Source organism: Pleurodeles waltl, chromosome 6, assembly GCF_031143425.1.
Source record: "Pleurodeles waltl isolate 20211129_DDA chromosome 6, aPleWal1.hap1.20221129, whole genome shotgun sequence".
Lineage (NCBI taxonomy): Eukaryota > Metazoa > Chordata > Amphibia > Caudata > Salamandridae > Pleurodeles > Pleurodeles waltl.
Window position 1 is genome coordinate 585,838,696 of NC_090445.1, and position 19,768 is coordinate 585,858,463.

At 41.0% G+C, this 19,768-nt stretch overlaps 1 protein-coding gene across 8 annotated transcripts in view; it reads right to left on the minus strand.

The window, feature by feature from the left end:
- ANKS1A (ankyrin repeat and sterile alpha motif domain containing 1A) overlaps window positions 1–19,768 on the minus strand; it is an 823,551-nt gene that overhangs the window by 475,408 nt on the left and 328,375 nt on the right. For all 8 annotated transcript variants that reach the window (XM_069238819.1, XM_069238817.1, XM_069238816.1 and 5 more), the window contains one exon: window positions 13,158–13,259. In XM_069238819.1, coding sequence (XP_069094920.1) covers window positions 13,158–13,259 — 102 coding nt within the window. The remainder of the gene's footprint in view (window positions 1–13,157; window positions 13,260–19,768) is intronic.

Below are 19,768 nucleotides of genomic sequence, written 5' to 3' on the forward strand. Positions count from 1 at the left end.
GGTTCTAAGGATTGAAGTCCTGAAGTGAATTCCTGTCAGTTGGGGATCAAGCTGCTGATATGCACAGAGGTTTCTATTAAACAATGAATAAACTTGCCAAACTTTGGAGTCAGAATTTCTTTACAGTGTTCTTTCCCTTCAAGTAAACTGTTGTGACAACGGTTTGTTCTATACAAAACATCAGATATAGAAGGTTCAAAATAGGAAAAACTCTATAAAACATAGCCCAGGCCCTGTACATTTTTCACTGTAGCTGAATGCTTGAAAAAAATGAAAAGACTAGAACCAAGGAAAAAGACCCAAAGCTTACATAACTTGATAACTACATCATAAAAACTATTTGGATACAAAAAGGTCCCACTCTCAAATTCCCAATTCAAGTACTATGTCAAAACATTTGTTTTATTTAGCAATTTAGGAAGGGGGTCAATCTTTCGGGACTGCAAGTAGATCAGGTTCTATCAAGAGAAACTGGTCTCTTTTTAAAAAACTATTAAAGGCTATACTATGTTAGGCCAGTTCTACAGTGTGCAAGGAAAGTGGAACAATTTCCCGTTATCCAGAAGACATTTTCAGAGTAAAGACGTCTGTCATGATGACTGCTAGAACCACAGAAAAGAAGGAAAGAAAGAACCTGTGTTCAACTTACTCTGGAAGACATGTAAAGCAACAGACCAGGGCACCTGAGCACAAGTCAACAAGATCAAATATCTATCCAATGAAGGAGGACATGTCTGATTAATAATTCTAAAATACTGATCTCAATTAGGTAATAAGCTTAAAACATCTAAGAAAAATAGAGAGGTTGGGGTTCTAACATTCTCTCTGACTATATCTCCCTTCTGGAAATTGCACCACATATAGCGAGGTGCACTTAACAACCATACCATGATGGTACAGGGCAAACCTCATCACAAACACTGAGAGGCAGACATGTGGTCACAATCAGCTCACAAAGGGGGGAAGATGGCAAACAGGGAGAGCAACCGCCTGAGGCCGTGAGGCATACCACAGCCTTCATTTCCCAGGAATATATGGAATGCTTTCTTAGCGAGATGCGTTTTGAGATTTGTTCCCTGAAAACTAATCTCAAACCATGATTGCAAGAGCTTGGTTGGGGAGATCTCCGAGATTGGCTCAAGAATAGATGACTGGAGTGCAATACTCACATACACTACAAAAAGTACATACTCCTTTGGCAGAATGTTCTCTACAAGAGCAAAACATAGTTCTCAAATAGGGCAAGACGTTTTGGAAAACCGAAGCAAGTGAGAGAATACTCACAAAGGCATGTAAGTGACGACATTTTGGACTTTACTTGAGTTCTTACAGACTATCTGGGATTATCTGGATGCTTATCTCATCAGGCTTGTGCAAAAACAAGGTGATGGGTGAAATGCTTGAATTAATCTCAGCCACCGGCAAATTGCTCAAGACCGCGTCAGTCTTGACCCTGCTCCTCATGGAAACAGTCCAGCTCGAACTGAGAAGCCAGGTCCTCCCTGAACTGGAACACAAGCAACCTAGGAACAGGGTAAAAACTGATGTGCCGCTTCCATAGCATACAGCCCTCTGAACATGCATACAAGAATGCTATGTCTCTGAAACAACCCACTTCCAATATCTCCAAATGCAACACTGGACACTGTACCAGACTGATGCAATCCTGCTCAAAGAACCTTCACTCCCTCTAAAAAGCAAGCTTGTAGCTTTTCAGGTTCGAAGGGCCCTTATGCCCCGAGCGTACATTTCAAACTAAAATAACAAATCATGCCAGAAATTCTCCTTTCAACACAGATGGTAACAACATGCTGAGACTACAATTTTTGACAAACAATGGGAGAGGCTATGGCGGGAGATGCCAAAAACTCACCAAAGTATCTCACAAGGAGAGTTGCTCTATAAACAAATGTACTAATAGCATTTAAATTCTGTGGACCTAAAGTGCAGGTTAGCCTCTCTAACCGGCACGCTGGGGCAGTGAACAGATATATTCACTTATGGTGGTCCTGAGTGGTGATCTAGACCTTCTGGAAAGAAATCCTTGGGTACCCTATCCCAGAGGATCATGGAACCTTATCCTGGAGATGCGACCTGACACCAGGTAAGTTGACCTTAGCAGTTTAGCACTGATCAAACACATGGCAGGTAGGGCCAAGCATGTCACTGCACTACTTTGGGGAAAAAACGTCTCCACCCCACATAGCCCTATGATTCAACAAACTGAGGTATATTCTCGCCATGGAACAGAGAATCTACAAAACAGCCCACTCTAAAAACAAAATCATAGGAAGAAAGAAGCTCTTAGTTGAATACCTATCTAGACTTGTACTGACATGCTCTACACCCCCTCATCCACGCCCTCACCAAGGCTGGGGTACTACAGTCTTTCACATAACTATATAACGCATTACGATACAAAGGACACGCCTCTAGGCCCCAAAGCCTATGCACGACCATCTCAGGTTCCCCTGTCGGGTGGTTTGCATGCAATTGCCATTTTAGATTCAGCTCCTTAAATTTGACATTTCTTTTCTTCTTATAGTAGTAACCTTTGCCACACTTTAGGTAATCAATGTGTATTTCTGACGTTGTGAAGTCTGAACAGCTAGTTCCATGATCGCACATTTGAGAACACAATGTCGCTTGTTTGTTTTATTGGTGTGCTGCTGACTCAGACCTCCATCCTCCCAAGGATAACCTATACTGGCTTCCAGATACCCAACACTAAGGTATGGTGTTTTGACCATCCCAAATGATCTGGCAGAGGGTACTCTCACTATGCTCTATTTCACATAGCATTAGATACAGGTAGGAGTACACACAAATTGGCAACTAATGCCATGGAACTGTTTATCTTATTCACTATTTTAACAATGCTGATTACCTCAGCATGTCTCAGCTTGCTAGTAATCGCAGCACATGATTTGTATTCAAGAATATGATCATTTCAGTTAATGTTTCAAAATGCTTTTCGTATTTTTCTTGTGTTTACTTTGAGCGTGCAAGAGTAAGTAACAACAGGGTTAGAATTGTCTCTACAGATTCCTTTGGGGATCAGAGCGTCATGTTCGAGGTTGTCAACAATTTTCCCTGTTCTGCTATGGGGTTGGATGTGGTACTGTGAGCGAGCTGAAATAAAACAACACCTATAATGGTATATGTGGACTGAGTCTCTATAGTGTGAAGTTCATGTTGGTCCTACTATATTTGTAGGAAGATATAGCACCCCTACATGCAATCTTACTGAGCTAGACTGCAAGCCACTACATAATGTACTGGCACACACTTGTCATTTTCTGAGGTGTAGAGTGTGTACCCTCTTCCCCCCCTCACACTGGTTGGGGTGGGGACAGGGGGGTGGTGGGCTATACTTGAAGTGGGAAAGAAAAAAAATGCAATAAGTTAAGATTTCAAAACAAGCACATGAAAAGCAATGAATGTGAACAGCCGAAGGATACAAGTTAGCCAATCAAAAGTATGATAAAGTCGTTATGATCCAGAGGAGGTGAAACGCAGGGAAAGGAACAAAGACATTGAAAAAAGCAAACAAATGAGTGACAAGAAAGCCAACCAATGGGAAGCAATAGGAGGAGCTCTAAGCCCAGTAAGTTTTCAATGTGGTCACAAAAGGACTTTTACAAACTAACAGGTAATATTTGTCTGCAGACAAAACCTAAATTCCACACAGATCAAAATCGGACGCACCAGAGAAGGGGATGTTTGCTTCATGCTTGATGGGTTGAATAAATATGAACTATATAGGAATGCCAGTGATGTGTGGGTAGTTTGGTATTCACACACGAAGAAACACACACAGAAGACAACCCATTTAATAGTTCTAAAGTGCCAGCATTTCCAGTGCTTCCTCTAGGTCACAGGAATTATCGAACCAGTTTGGAAGGCGGGAGATCAGTGAGATAGAGTAAAACAGGACTACAAAGAGCACTGGATAATCTGCCCTGCAATTACACAATGAAGGGGAAACAAGCAAAAACCTAAAATAACACGAACAGAACTATGTGCCAGCCACATCCTGAAATTGTTAGCTTTAACAGACTCTATTGGTAATGTGAGGAGCTTGCATGAGGTCTGGGAGTGCCGCTGGGAAGATAACGCTTAGCCAACTCAATCACTTTAGTCCTGAGCTGTTCAATAGAGGATGTGGTATGTACAGTCTAAAATGTATTTGAGACAGTTATTGAGGAGGATTGGCTTGCGTGGTCAGGGACAAATGCAGCCTGGGGGTTGTAGCTACCATGCAGTGAGCCAAGTGTTTTGCATGGATTTTCCTTGCCATACCTGGGGAGTTGGTAAATAGTAGCAAATCTGAGCACCATCTCATCTGGCAATGGTGGATGTGGTTATTGGAGAAGCCAGGTTAGAGAAGTCTGTTAAGAAGCTCATGTTTTATGGAATAAGAAAAAAAATACTATAAGTAACCATTTACACCTTGTAGCAATGTAGAATCTGTGATTTTGCACATTCCTACCATTTCACATTTGGCTCATAATGTTAAAAGTTGTTTTACTCCTAAGAAGTACTTTTGGTTTTGAAGGTGATTCGTCATGCCTCCCTCAAAACCCATAACGCACCTTTGTGGAGTTAAAGATAGTTAGATGAGACCTAAAAACATGAAGTGCTGCTCATGTGAAGTGGGTTGGTCATAGTTTAACTAATAATTAATCCTGTGTGGTGAAGGGGGTGGCAATTCTTTTTTTTTTTTTTTACTTTAAAGGTTAGGGTAGACAAATTGATCATCGATCTTAAAGGGAGATGGTTGAGTGTTGAGGTTGAAATACTTGGGTCAAAGCTTACAATAGCGGGATATTATGGCCCCAACACAGACGACCAAGTTCCCTTCCAGGAATTATATAACCACTTGTTGACGTCTGAATACCTAATCATACTAGGGGGTGATTTTAATGTACTTCTAGATCCTAAGTTTGATAAATCTACTGCCAGGAGTACTGTAAATACTATGAAAACTAGATTTTGGGTGAAGCAGGCTATCGAGGACCTGGGTTTGGTCGATGTTTGGAGATCGAAAGGTGGTGAAGGTCCTGGATTCACCTTTTCTAACAAGAAGTACGGCCATCACTCCGGGATTTATTTCTTTCTAGTGCATAAGAGTCTATGTAGAAGGGTAAAATTTGTGTGTCATGCCCCAGAACATCTTTCCACCCATTCGGCTGTAAAATTTAATTTTGCTTTTGAAGCCCAGATAGTCAGCCCTAGATGGACAGTGAATCAGGCATTATTTTTTGACGAATTAGTAGTTGGGAATTTAAAGTGGGGCACTAGCATTTTTTTTTCTATAAACTATGGATCCACCTCCTTACAGGTGGTCTGGGATGCATATAAGACATATATAAGGGGCAGATTAATTAGCTTGGCAGCATACAGGCATGAAGCAGAGAAGGACCACTTGAGTAGGCTTGAGTCTGCTATAGGTCTGTTACAAAAATCCCTATATTCCAACTCAACGTCAGAAGATAATCAACTACAGATGATGGTGGATTCCCAACTGAAGAGTGCTAGAGCGAATTTAGAGTTGTTTTTGGAAATTAAAAACAGGAGAAATTGGGAAAGTAGTCCGTTTTCACACTATGAGTATGGAGACGGGTGCAGTAAACTGTTCGCATGAAAAATAAAACCAGATTGTCCAAAGAACTATATAGCCTCTATCAGAAACACAAATACCGGTTTGAATTGTATGCAAGAATCTGATATAGGGGACACCTTCATGTCTTTCTTCCAAAAACGTTACACAGAAGACCTGGAAGCTTCGGAGGATCAGATAAAAAATGTTTTGAAGGGTATTCATCTTCCAAGCCTAGATGGGATGCAACGACAGGAGCTGGAGGCAAGGATAGAGATGGAAGAGGTGAATGAGGCAATTAAGAGTCTGACGAGGGGGGAAGCCCCAGGTCTAGATAGCCTGCCAAATGAGCTACATATCCATCTTCAGGACAAGCTAGTGGGAAGAAGCTATAATCAGCTTGATCCTGAAGCCCAGGAAAGATCCGGCAGAATGCGAATCATACAGACTCATTTCACTACTGAACTCAGATTACAAACTGTATACGCATATTCTGTCCAAAAGCCTGGAGAGGGAGGTTAGTTCCTCTGGTTCATGAAGATCAGAAAGGCTTTGTTAAGGGAAGACAACTCCATGAGCTTACACATGATCTACTAGGTGCAATAGACTTAGTACTTTGAGAACACCCCTTTAGCGGTTCTTACTTTCAATGCGGCTAAGGCCTTCGATAGGGTTAGTTGTCTCTTTCTGCAGAAGATGATGGAGGTCTACCAGCTGGGAAATGTCTTTACTAGAGCATTTCAAGATATGTATAAGAACCCTACCACCAGAACTCTGATCAATGATAAACTATCCAACAAATTTAAGATCGGGCGAGGCACCTGGCAAGGTTGCCCGCTCTCCCTGCCCTTTCAAATTAACAGTTGGGTGAAGAAAGTGGCACTTTATGCGGATGATTTAATGGTATATACTGGGGATATAGTGGGTTCCCTTCCAAGTATATTTATTCTCTTTAGAGGAATTTGGCACACTCGCAGGCTATCTAGTAAATCGAGAGAAAACAGAAATCATGTGTTGGAACACCGCCTACAACAGCCCATTAGTTAAGAAAGAGATAAGGTACCTGGGGGTGCAAATAACGGCCAACTTGGAGGTTGCCAAGGTCAATTTTAATTAAGTATGGGCAGAAACAAGGAGACTGTTAAAGATATGGCCGTTTATCTTTTATAGGGAGGTCAAATACCATAGATGTCCATCGTACCAAAATTTAAGTTTTTGTTTAATACTATCCATCTTGAATTTAAGTCGAGCTGGCTTAAAAAAATGCAGGGTGATTTGACCTCATTTATACGGGCCTCAAGGGTGCACGTATTGCATGGAAAACACTGTGCAGGAAGAAGTAGTATGGGGGTATTCAAACTCTAGATTACTTTAAATATTGTCTGGCCTTCCAACTAAAAAATGTAAATGCTCTCCTAAACGATAGTTCAGATTACACCCCTTTTTTTAGGGCAATGACTCATTTCTTAGCAAGACCAGGAGATAATTTTTTGGGTAAGTGCGGTCACCCTAAATACTTCAAAAAGATTTGTTTAAAAATATTGACTGCAGCCTCTAGAGCAGAGGCCTTCAAACTGGGGGGGGGTGGGCTCCCATGGGGGGGGGCCTCAAGTCATCCCGGGGGGGCACCAGGCTCTGGCCAAAAGAAGCATTACACAGGTAACAGTTTTTTGTTTTTTTAAGCACAAACATGTTATTGCATTTTTTAAAAGGTAACAGTACTTAACTGCCATGTTTAAATATGCCTGGACATATTTAAACATTGCTATCTTTATAAAATAATTGTGAAAAATTCTGAAGTGGGGCCCAATGATTTTTATTTTTCAACTGTGGGGGCGTGGCATTAAAAAGTTTGGAGACCACTGCTCTAGAGTATGGTTTCAGGTCAGGGGCTTTTAGGGATTGCATACTACAGTAACACAGCGGGTACACCTGAATGCCTTTTAGATAAACTATCTGTCCCTCTCCAGGAGAGTGGGGTGGTAAAATGGGGTCAAATTATAGAAGACGGGTCATTGGTATCTTGGTCTAGGTTTAAGGAGCTAGCAGGGAACAAAGTATAAGTATTACCAACTGGCAAGGTGGGTCAACTCCCTGAAGAATATCTGGGAGGTAAGATTGTTGCAGAGGTCGGTTTTTCAGAAGGAGGTGGCCCTGTGGTATTGGATGATGATCGAGGCATGTGAAGAGTTTCCCCTCTTTCCCATTAGGAGGTGGGGGAAAGAGCTGCCCACCCTAGATATCATTCTTCTTTGGCAGGATTCTATGGCTACACTTTGGGGTACAGTTAAACCAGTTTCTCTGAAGAAGAACCATTTGTTTACCCTGCATCGGGCATACTGGTCGCCGGAAAGGATAACATCGATGGGAAGGGTTAAAAAATGCTGCCCTCGATGTGCTGAGGAGAAGGCGGATGATATCCACATGTTCCGGCAGTGCCAGAAATTGGGCTTTTTTTGGAACCCGATATAAAGGGTGTTAAATATGATATTCCGTTCTGAGCTGGATTAAGCCTACTGATGATAATCTTTGGGGGGCTGAACAGGGAAAGCCTGAACAAGTTGCTAACTAGTCATCTAAGCTGTTTGCTCTTCGTTCTAATATGACTAGCTAGACGAGAAATCTGTTTAAAATGGGTCAACCCATCAACCCCTACCATGCAGAAATGAGTGAGGTCAATTAATAAACAGAGCTGTCTAGAATGTAGTGGTCCATTAAATAAAAGAGATGAGTTTTGGCTCCTCTGGGAGAATAGTTGTCAAGAGACAGGTGTTTAGGAACATCGGGAAAAAAGTGGAGTCCTATGATTATAAGATCCCACAAAAGACGCTACCAGTCTTTGGACTGCGTGGTGAGGTCTTAGGCTGGTGATGTCCTGAGGGGGAATCGTAAATAGCGTCACTTTGGCTGAATACAGCAGAAGGTTGGGGGGCGTGCCGGGCAGGGGACACCAATAGGGATACGGGATGGTCTCCCCCTCCTGCCACTAACCTAAAGCCCCCTTAGTCACAGTGGAAATCTATGAGGACGTTTTAAAAAAATTAAGTGCTTCTAAATCAGGCACCTTTTACTAAACCTGAAATAAAAAAGGAAAAAGAATCAACATCTTAGTGACATTAAACAACAAAATGCAAGCACACTAATTACAGACAGGTCCTTGTTGCTGCTGGTTCATATAACAAAGTTACATTGTGTTGGTCCCCTTTGGAAGAACCAAGACACATTCTCAGTAACTTTCACTTTCTTTGGAAGACATTTTAGTTTGTGGATGTGCAAGTGTTTATCTTAGATTTATTAAATTGTATCAGCAAAAGCCTGACAATAATCTAAAACAATACACCCAACAATGTACTTAAATCCATATAAAACCAAAATCACGATTTAAAAACATATTAGCAGCAATCAACACTGATCTAGTAAGTCCATTACTTGTAAAACCCGGAACAGTTAATATAAATAATTAATAAACCGCTACACTCCCTCCTCCCCCCAACACATTTTAAGAGAGAGGCAGCCCCTTGACAGTGCCTAACCTTCGCTGGGGGTGGGGGCAGCGCAGAAGAAAAGTGCCTGTGCTCGCAGCGTTTTTATATTAGCAGCAATGAAGAAACGGAAGGCCTTGTGCTAGTGTGGGAAAACCATAATTCCATCTCACCCCCAGCGCCTGGGGCCCTATTGGGTCTTATAGGATTTTATGGATCAGCCTTCCCTAGTTTAACTGGCAATTCCCTTAACCGGGGCCAAGTGGCCCATACATATGAAGCGATCAAGTTCTGTTCGCTCATGTTATCCGGACTCATACAAAGTGCAAGTGCAATTTTGGCGCAATTTGCTCCATTGGACTTAAGAAGAGGTAGGAGCCACTGGCGCCTTGCCTCATCAAATTTCTTACAGGCTAGGGTCAAATGAGCCACATTGAACAGTCATAGTACAGTCGCAGAACGCCAAACCTGCTGCCAGCCTGCAAGTGCGAACCAGATAACCTATTAAAGGCAGCACTCCCAGCCTGCATTTCAAATAAAGGGTCTGCTTCAATTCAGGATACAACATATGCCTGGAGGACTATCTCATGAACATTATTAAAGTAATAATGTGTGATCTAGTCAGGTCTAAGTTCCCGGTACAACCACATCCTGTTGAATTCCTGGTACCGACCTTTTACCAGGCCCACCGTATCCTTACTGACTCTACCCAGGTCCGCCGATAGGTCCTCCAACCGGAGATTCCCCAGAGTCTTTTTAACATGAGCTTCCCAGGAGCGCCCCCGGATCCATTGTACGCAAGGTTCCAAGGTTTCTAGGTATACTGCTGCCCTAGGGTTACAAACTAGCCTCACTCAATACAGTATTGGCCTTTGGGGCTGCGAGCTCCGATATCGGTAACAGGTTTAATTCTGCAAAGAGGGCTTTCAGGGGGGTTCCCTGCCCCAACCCCAACAGGGTTCTCAGAAAGTTGTTCTCAGCATCCTGTGGCACTCTAATATTCGTATATCCCCAGAGTTCTGCTCCCTAGAGTGCTGCAGCTACTGCTTTCCGAACATATTTCTCTAGGATAATACTAATACTTTGGCCACCGGCCTTGTGCTTGTTTCTCAATATAGCCCCAGCTGCGTGTTTAAGGGTTATGGCTGCCTTCCGAACTTGGCAGTCCCAGCTTAGGTTCTCAGAGAACCCCACACCTAGGTTGTTGAAGTGCTTGGTAACCTCAATTGGGGCATGATTGATCGTTAATTTCCTCTGTAGGCTATGGGAGGGCTGCAAAGTCTTCCCCATGGTCTTATTACAGTTGATGGTTAATGATTTCTCCTCGCAGTATTTAAAGTGGGCGAGGAGCCTATGGGCCGCGTTTTCAGTGCATGCCATAAGGACTGCATCATCTGCGATTAATAGTATTGGAACCCTCCTTTCGGCTACAAGAGGGACATCTATAGTTGCTCCCCTCGAAGGAATTGGTGCACATCGTTCACAAAAATGCTAAAGAGTAGGGGTGCCAAGACACAGCCTTGCCAGACACCTTTTTGTACCTGAAAGGGGTCTGTGAATTCCCCACTATCCTGTATCTCACTCTAGCCATGTTGACTGAATGCAGTGCTACTATGGCTTTCCCTAGGGGAGCATCAACACCTAAGCCTAATAATGACTTCCATAATTTACCCCTATCTACAAAGGCAGCTTTCAGATCGATAAAAACCAGGCACAGTGAGGACCTCCTGAACTATGTGAACTTAAATGCGATCAGGTAAAGACGGATGATCTGGTCGATGGTTCCAACCCCAAAGCGAAAGCCCGCTTGCACTCCTGTTATCACATCCTGGGTGTCAACCCACCCCTGGAGGTGATTAAGCAGAACTTTCTCTAGAACCTTCCCAGCCCCGTCTAGCAGACAGATCGGCCGTGACTTGGCAGGGCATCCTCGTGGAAGTGTTCATCAGTTTTCAAATCTTTACACTGATGTGGGGCATTTTCTTTTCGGTTGTGTTTTTCACTTACTCCAGGTTTAAACCTAAAACAGGAAACTCTAGATATGTTCTTTCTTTGCTTGAACATTTTGTGTACCCTCTTGTGATGTGTGAGACAAATATGAGGTCTTCCATCTCCTTTCTCTAATGACTGGTACAAGAAGCTCTTAGCGTCACTGAATTAGCAATGTACTATTCTGTAGCTGCCTAAAGTGACACTCTCCTGTCTGCAGTTCAACTGTGCCCTGTTTGATAGAATGACTGTCGACTTTTCAAGGTTCACTTTAAGACCCAATAGGGACTGGGTGTTCCAACATATTAAAAAATCATTCATAAATTCTTCTGTTGATGTCACCTTTGTTAGCCCATCATCTAAAAAGGTATAGAATTAGATTTTCTGTCTCCTCAGATGTGGTGAGATGACTACATACACATTGTGACTGTTCTAGGAGCTGACTTGAGTCCGAATTGAACGCCTTTGCAGAAGAAGTGGTACAATACAAAACGTATGAATTTCTGAGGCTTTTTTATGATGAGGAAGTGAATGTAGGCACCCTGAAGGTCTATCATACTCACGCTGTCACCCTGATTGAAGGTAAATTTGATGTAATGCCAGCATCCAGAATTTTTATCTCCTTATTTGTTCATTACGCTGAGATTGCAAATAGGTCAGAGTTTTTCTTTTGTATCCTTTTTTCAAACCAGAAAGTAACAGGGACAAATTCCTGTTACATTTTGGAGATTAAAACTCTCCTCTGCATGCTTCTGTTGTAAGATGTTCACTTCCCTTCAAAGTGAACTCCTGATGACAAGAATATGTCTTCTTTGGTGGTATAAAAGTACTATATTTCTAATGAAGAGAAAATCCATTGTGAACAATTAACCATATTTCCCCAAGCAGGAATAACAGAGAGGAGAGAAGTTATTGTTTGGTGGTGGATCAGAATTTTCTGTGGCCACAGATGGTTGCTGGCCTCCCCTTCACCTTGAGGGCATACATGGAATAGGTATGATTCTGTTTAGTAGTTAATATGACATTTAGTCCTCCGAAGGAAGAAGTTTTATCAACCAACCACTCATATGGTTTAATTTCCATTTTCATGAAGCTCATTTCATCCTTTACATGTGAGCTGAACATTGAGTTTCTTGAAAATGGCAGATTCAGGATGCATTGTGGAGCCGCAGACTCCAGTCAAGTTGGCCTCAACCAAACATTTAATTTAATAGTAAGTGTACTTAATTCCTTTTCAAAAAAACTTTATGAAAGATTTTCTTTTATTTATAATTTTCCAAAATTGGATTTTTTAAAAATAAATTAAAATCACATATAATTTCTGTCACTTTTCGCCTATTAATAAGCTGCAAATCTTTTTATTTATTTTGGTGGCCCTCCTTTCTACCTTCTAGAAAGGTTTTAGGTATGTGTGCAGTCATTCATGTTTAAATATATTTTTGTTAAAGTTCTCTAGGCCATGCCAATGTGCTGGACTACTCAAGTGCTTATAAATGCTGATGAGGGGCTCTGGAAGACAGCTTAACTTCTTAATATTCACAAAATAAGAATATGGCTACCTTGTCTTCTTCTAGTGCATATCACACCAATAAAACCCAATGCAACCATGTGGAAATACAGCAACAAATATACTTTAGGTACTAACATCACAATGCACCATGTACTAAATGCATCTTTCATAAATACTGTCATAGATACAAGAAAATAGCAGACAAAAAAATATAATGTATCCTGAAAGCTCACCACTAACGTCCCAGGGGCTAATAAATGAACCTCAGAAGACTATAATTATTTTTCAGTCAGCAGCAACTTCAACTTAATGTAGGTTAGAAAATGCCTATGAAGCCAGGAACGTTAGGGTAAAGTACCCGATGCAGACGAAGCGGCACCGCATTTTTCGTAATTAAGATATTAATAATTTGCTCTATGAAAACAGATGTTTCATGGGAATGGGAAAAAGATAATAGATTACAACCTTACCCATAACCAGAAATACGATAAAGTGAAGCTGAAGGAGGAACATGCCAGGGAGCTATTTTTACATGTAAAGAATGTCAACAACTTGTTCAACTTTCTACGTGTACCTTGGATAAGCGCAGCAATTTGCTGGCTCTTCTGGGAAGGCACCTCCTTCATGATATCCAGCGATGTGAATCCCCGGTTATCTTTTATATGCACATCAATACCTTAATAAAAACAGGCGAGAAAAAAAAAATGTCAAGATCAATAACATGCTACACTAGTCTACCAAAAGACCAAACAAAGAATGCAATTTCAATCAGCCACCAAGAGCATATGAGTCACAGCATAGTTCCATGCCCACTTTAAACAGATCAGAATCGCTCACCTCGATTTTGTGTACAAAGAATTATTTTCCAACGGATGTACAAAGAAGATCTTTGTTACTGACAGAGCCATCAATGCGGAAACCACCAGTGACTGATTCAGCATAGAATGATTTCATTGACCACTACGCCTTGTTTTAAGCTCTTGCTACAGACAGCTAACGCAGCGTGGTAGATCTCAGTTCACCAATACTTTAGAAATAGACATGTAAGAAATAGTACCTCAATAGTGGGTTTTGGGTCCGCCACCTCAGTCAGTGGCTTTCATTGTTTTTTCAGAGTTAAAATCGCTCAGATGGACTATTCATCCATCCCATTGTATTTTGTGGATGGGTGCAATGTTAATTTTTTGTCCCCACTGAGTTTTTTCTGATGGACTCATGTAGTCCTTTTGTTAGTGGCTGCAGAAGCAACATGATGCCTAGATTGTAAATCAGAGTCGATGCGTGTTCTGTTACTGACAAAATTACATTTAAATGTTGATTTATCACTTTTTTATGCTTAGGAAATGAGTTCTGCTTGAACCACAAGCTAAGCAAATGTACTAATTACACATTCATTTGTTTTACTTCACTGTAATAACGTTTTTCGATTTACAACTTTTTTGCTCACAAAATAAAGATGTGCATGCGTGCGCACACAGGTTTTCTTACATATGAACTCAAAATACTGTCCCATTATCAAAAGTAGTATGCAATTTTTTGCTGTTTATGTCTTACTTTTAGCATTTACAATGCTAACTTAATCATCTGCCTCCTTTATATAACATTTCGTCAAGGGTAAAGTTAATCTTTTAATATTTAAGAGGGGACCTACTCCCAGCTTCTATATTATTCTAGACAAGAGGATGCTTAATTATAATATTTTCTTTCTAGAACAGCTGGGATCATCTGTCAAAAAGAACTCAGAAATTAGTATGCGTACTGTTAGTAAAACAAATGCGGTGTCCCCTGGTTTGTGGCTTTCCTGGGGCCTTCTGTGGCAGTAGTGAATTTCAAATAGTCAATTAAAACTAACAAACTAGATTAATCTGAAAAGGGATATTACTGCATAAACTGGAACTTTTTATTTGTGAAACACATTTCCTTTCCTTGAAAAAATGATTCAGACATCGGAACAATCTCCAAGCCAGGAGAATAGTAAGGAAAAGACACATTGTTACAGGTGCTTGAGGATAAACTGTGCAAGATCTGAGGTGTCTTTTCAGACTTTAAGCCTCAGAAGCCACCTCAGATCCACCCCTATACACTCTTTAGATTCTCGATACACTCTTCAGATTTATCGATGCTCCATGGGAGTGAGTTGCTGTACCACACTGAAACAGTTCCTCTGCGTTGGTGTATTCCTCTCACTCTCAGCGAAGTGGGCTGTCAAATGTGTGAATGGTGCAAGTACTATTCATATTAATGATGAACGTGGCAAAATCTTGAAGTTTGTTCAGAACAGTAAATACACAAGCCTTTTAGCTAATGAGAATTTTCATGTTAGGATTGGTGAACTGAAATGCAAAATGAGTATTTGAGAGAATCATAAAAACACTGTTGCATGAACAAGAAACAAAGAGAAATGCTTGAGCGAAGTCTTATATGCTAATCTGTATAGAAATACAACATTACTGTGCATAATCCTTACTGCATAAGACGAAAATGGAATTTTGAATACGTAATGTGACAAATGAATGAGACATTCTAATTACTGTCTATCAGAATCAAGAACGCTAACTTGGACACTGTACTCCCATGAATTGAACAGTATTTCATAAAGCCAGAATAGTTATGCGGAGGCAACTGAAGTTTCTCTCGAAGGTAATTTTGGATTTCCAGGTAAATCCAACTATTACCTTACAATGCTCTTTCTGAATCCTCAACTCTGACAGAGAAAGATCGTTGAATTCTTTAGATTACTTAAACTCTATCTACAAGAATCAAAAGCTATAAGAAAGTCTATGAACTTTGGCCCTTTACACTATGGCCACTTGTAAGCAACCACTATACAAGATTAATAGCTTCTTGTATCCTCTTATGCTACAAGAAAGCAAACAAAATGTTTTCCGACAAACCAAAGTCTCACTCCACAAGAGGTAAGGCGCTACTGTTGCTTATAAAGAAATGTTTCCTTTAAGGAGATTTGTAAAGCAGCCGCCTGGAGGCCTGTACACACCTTTATAAGACACCTTTGCCTCAATTCAGATTCTGGAACAGATTCCCAGGTAGGGCATGCCTCCTCGAGAAACCTTTTCACATAATTTTCATTTTTTGTTTCGTTTGTTGCTGGTGGAAAAGAAAAAGTTAATGTTCCTCTATTAATTTCCTTTGACTCCGTCGTTAGGGGAAACTATACAAAAAAAAAAAAAGATTCCGAGCAAGTGCCATTTACCAAGCATGATGGGATACTGGAGGAATGGGAATCCTAAAAGATGCACTGTCAGTTTTCTGCCTTACATGTGTGCAGTCCACATGGCTACATTATCCTTGTTTTCTTAATTTTCTGTAAAAAAGGTTAGTGAAAGAGTATTTCTTCTGGTGTCACTCAAACCTCTGATGCCTACTGTATAATTTTATTTTATTTTTCAAGAGTTTATTTTTAAAGCAAATGCGTTGCATTGACCAATATAGCCTATTTTATAGGCTGTTAAACCATCTTTCCAAATAGGATAAGGCCTGTACAACAAATGTGAAATCTATATTTTCTTTGCAGGCGGGTGGAACTACACAGTGCTTGTGACTGCTCGGCCCACTTGAAATCAGGATAGGCTACTGTGTGATGGTGACACCAGATGGCAAGAATGCAGTACCAGCGATAGTGTGCAGCCCCAACTGCTGAGAAGCAATCCTGCGATACCTGCCAAAGAATTCACTGTGAGTAGCATACCTCGCATTGACCTAAGAGTGCCCGGGTGTAAAGCACTGCGCTGAAGAATGAAAGAATTGCCTGGAAACACCGTAGCACCCAGCAGACACAGAACCAAAGATCTCAGTGCCCAATCGAATCACTGCCAATGTGCCATAGCATCTCGCCAAGAACAAGTCATCGCCACCAGAGCCATACATTAGAAGCAAAGGACTGTCAACCAGCCTCCACCCCAGCTCTAGCATGACACTCACCAACTGGCTTTCTGATCCTTTAAGACTCACCTGTGACAACCAAGAGCCTGAGCCTGAGCCTGGAAGAAGGCAAATGTTAGAAGCACTCTCTCCTCCTGCCGGCCCGCCAGAGATTTTGCTGTGGCCATATGTCAGCAGGACTTTCGTGTGTTGTGCACACTAGATTCGCTCACAGTCTACTGCAGGTGAACTCACTGCATACGGGTCCAGAAGGAAACTGGTACAAAACTATCCAGGCCCAAGATCCCAAATGAGACTTTATGATAAGAGAGGTTGTGGGGTGGGGCACATTGGTAGAATTGCACCGAAATATAGAGACTATGTTATAAGAAACCCTAAAACACCAGGGAGAAAGGTGTTTGGTACAGAATCTCAATTTGGACCCCACTCTGAATCGCAAGGGACTCGCTTGCTCCTAGAAGTTGAATATCTGGCACGATTGCAGTGTATAGTAATGTGTTTCTTGGTATAATAAAGTACTTGTCTTTTTCTAAGGAGTCGTTCTAGGCTAGACAATCATCTTACTGGGTTTCTAGGTGTAGTGTTCAGTGCGGAGCCTATGTACTTCCACATTTAACTCCCTGAGAAACCTATGAGAGATCTCTATCCCTACCATAAAGCTTAAAGTTTTGGAAGGGTTTTATTTGGTCCACTTTGCAGAGCTGAAGTAGGGGAAACCCCTGGAGAGTAGAGGCAAAAAAACTCAGCCCCACACAGCTGCGGCCTAGTAGCCCCTGTCTGCCCCCGGGCTTCCCAAATAGAACCCAGGGGTGTCAAAATGTATAAAATATCTGCTTGTTCATGGAATGGGATGCTTCATAAATCTATCTGTGCTGTAAACAAAATCCACTTATCCCTTTAGTTTCAGGCAACAAGGCGACAATTGTGGCAGCATTCTCACTGAATTATGCCAAGACTCATATTAGAGCAGCGTTTGTATTCAAGCAGTGCCCTGACTTTTCCAACTTTACGCAAATATGCTGGTCTGTGTGCCACTTCAAACCTGCTTGTTTCAGGATTTTTACCAACTCTTCTCTAAACTCCTACAACAAAGAGACAATGCATCTTTACTTCTGTCAAGTGCCGAAGTAACAAAAAATTTCCTGTGTAGGGGGAAAAAAAGGGTTTTGGGGAAAGTGAACTTTCAAACGCTCAGCAGATTCTCGTATGTACCCATGCTTATTTGGTCACACAAAATGCAGTTCACAAAAGAGTATGATTTCCAATCCTATTTATTTAATTGGGTCTCTAATGACGTCTGTTATTGAGAGAGCAAGAGAGCGAGAGCGTCACCTTCAGGACTATGAGGGACTGTATTCTGCTCTTTCACAAGAAGCACGTCTGCACACAAAATAGTTTTCTTCTGTTCCGGAGTCTACTATCGCAATATTTGCTTTTTGAGAACAAAAAAGCATTTTTGATTTTAGCCAATGTCTTTGTCACATTGGTGCGGGCCCTGCAGCTCCTACAACAATAATGTCTAAAAGAAAAAAAGAAAAGAAAATGTCAAAACAAAACACAGGTTAACAAAACTAAAAGGCTGGCAACCACCGCCTCATGGTATTTGCCAACGTTCGTCTGTTTTCGTGTTTCCCATAATCTTTCCAAAACTAGTTTTACACTACTGTCCCATTATTAATGTTTTTAGGAAATACTAGCAAGCATCAAACACATTTGACTAAGAATGCCTCAAAGAAATGGTACCAGTTTAGCAAATTATTTTTCTTCTAGTTGTTATTTTTGTATAAATTTTATTTTGAAATCAAAGATTCATCAATCCTGATTTCAGGCTTCTGAGAGTATTTGCATTTAATCAGAGAGAATTCTGGGAGCACTGTATGTAGCTTCAAATTGTTAAACTTTGTATACCGGTGCAAACCTATGTACATTTTTGCTGGGTCTTCTGTCAGTCGTGCAAGCCGAGCTCACAGCATTTCCTTACAGCACTTATCCTATTAATAAAGACTTTGCATTAAAGACCTATAAATCCAAGTTTGAACAGCATGAACATACGGGTACACATCTTACCTCAACTGTAGACAATGCTCTTTCATAGGTACATAATGTGGTACAGCGAACTGGTAGCCAATGGATTTGTGCTACAACTTGAGCCTGCTTGTCCACAGGACATAATAAATATGAACGTTTTGTGTCTTTAACCCCGAACAATTTACCCTGGGAGTCAAGCAATAGGAATTCCACATCCCACGGGTCTAACAAAGAAGATTACAAATTATTTGAAAAAATAAACAGACTTTTTGTAGCGAATATCTAAACATTTATTGTGATAAATTTTTCTAGCTACATCAGTTTCACAAGCTCGAGTGTGAACAACCAGCATTTTGGGTCATATGCAACATTCTGAAGAATATTGACCAGGACTGTAGGTAAATACTCTAATCTAGTGAATCTGTGCACAATGTAATAATCAATATCCATATATAAATTTCATGAGATAAGATACCCTAGGTACATGACCTGAACTTACTGGTGTAGAAAATCTCTTTGTACGCTTACTATTTACTACACTCAGACGGAATGAGTAGAAAATAGGTCTAATGTTGGCATTCTGGTTGTAAACTGAGAAGACATTTTGAGCGTTCTTGCCATGTTTACCATCCTGTCTAGCTCACATGGCTGAAGCTTTCTATGAAATATTTATGTTTTAACTGCTCAGATCACATCTTTAAGAAGGGTGGAGGTGTGAACATTGCATTTTGTCATCTAGGTCACTACCCATTACCACTCGTCCCCCATTGCATGCCTCACGTGACACAACAAAGCCACAAAGAGATCGATATGTGAGGGATCGAGCCTGTTGCCACAAATTCTATGATCTGTGTTCTGATCAATGCATGCTCCCTGATCAAACATAAAACTTAAATACAAGATTTGATTGATCAGTATAACTTGGACTGACTTTTTACTACGGAAACCTGGGTTACAGAAGACTCTAGCCCTGATTTCTTAGCGGCAACTCCTCATGGCAATTTTTTTTTTTTATATCGACAGAACCACAGGGGGGCGATGATTTTAAGGTCCACTTTCTGCTGTCAGTGGGAAGCCATAAGTGTTGCATCGGAGATATGCGAGGGTGCTTGTTTTAAAATTTGTCAGAGGAATACTACGCTGTTTGAGGGGCTGTTGATTTATCGACCTCCGGGTTCTCACTTTATTTTTTTGCATCATTGGCCATCTATAATTGAGCCAATAACTACGACTTTTAAATGCATAGTATTAGGTGAT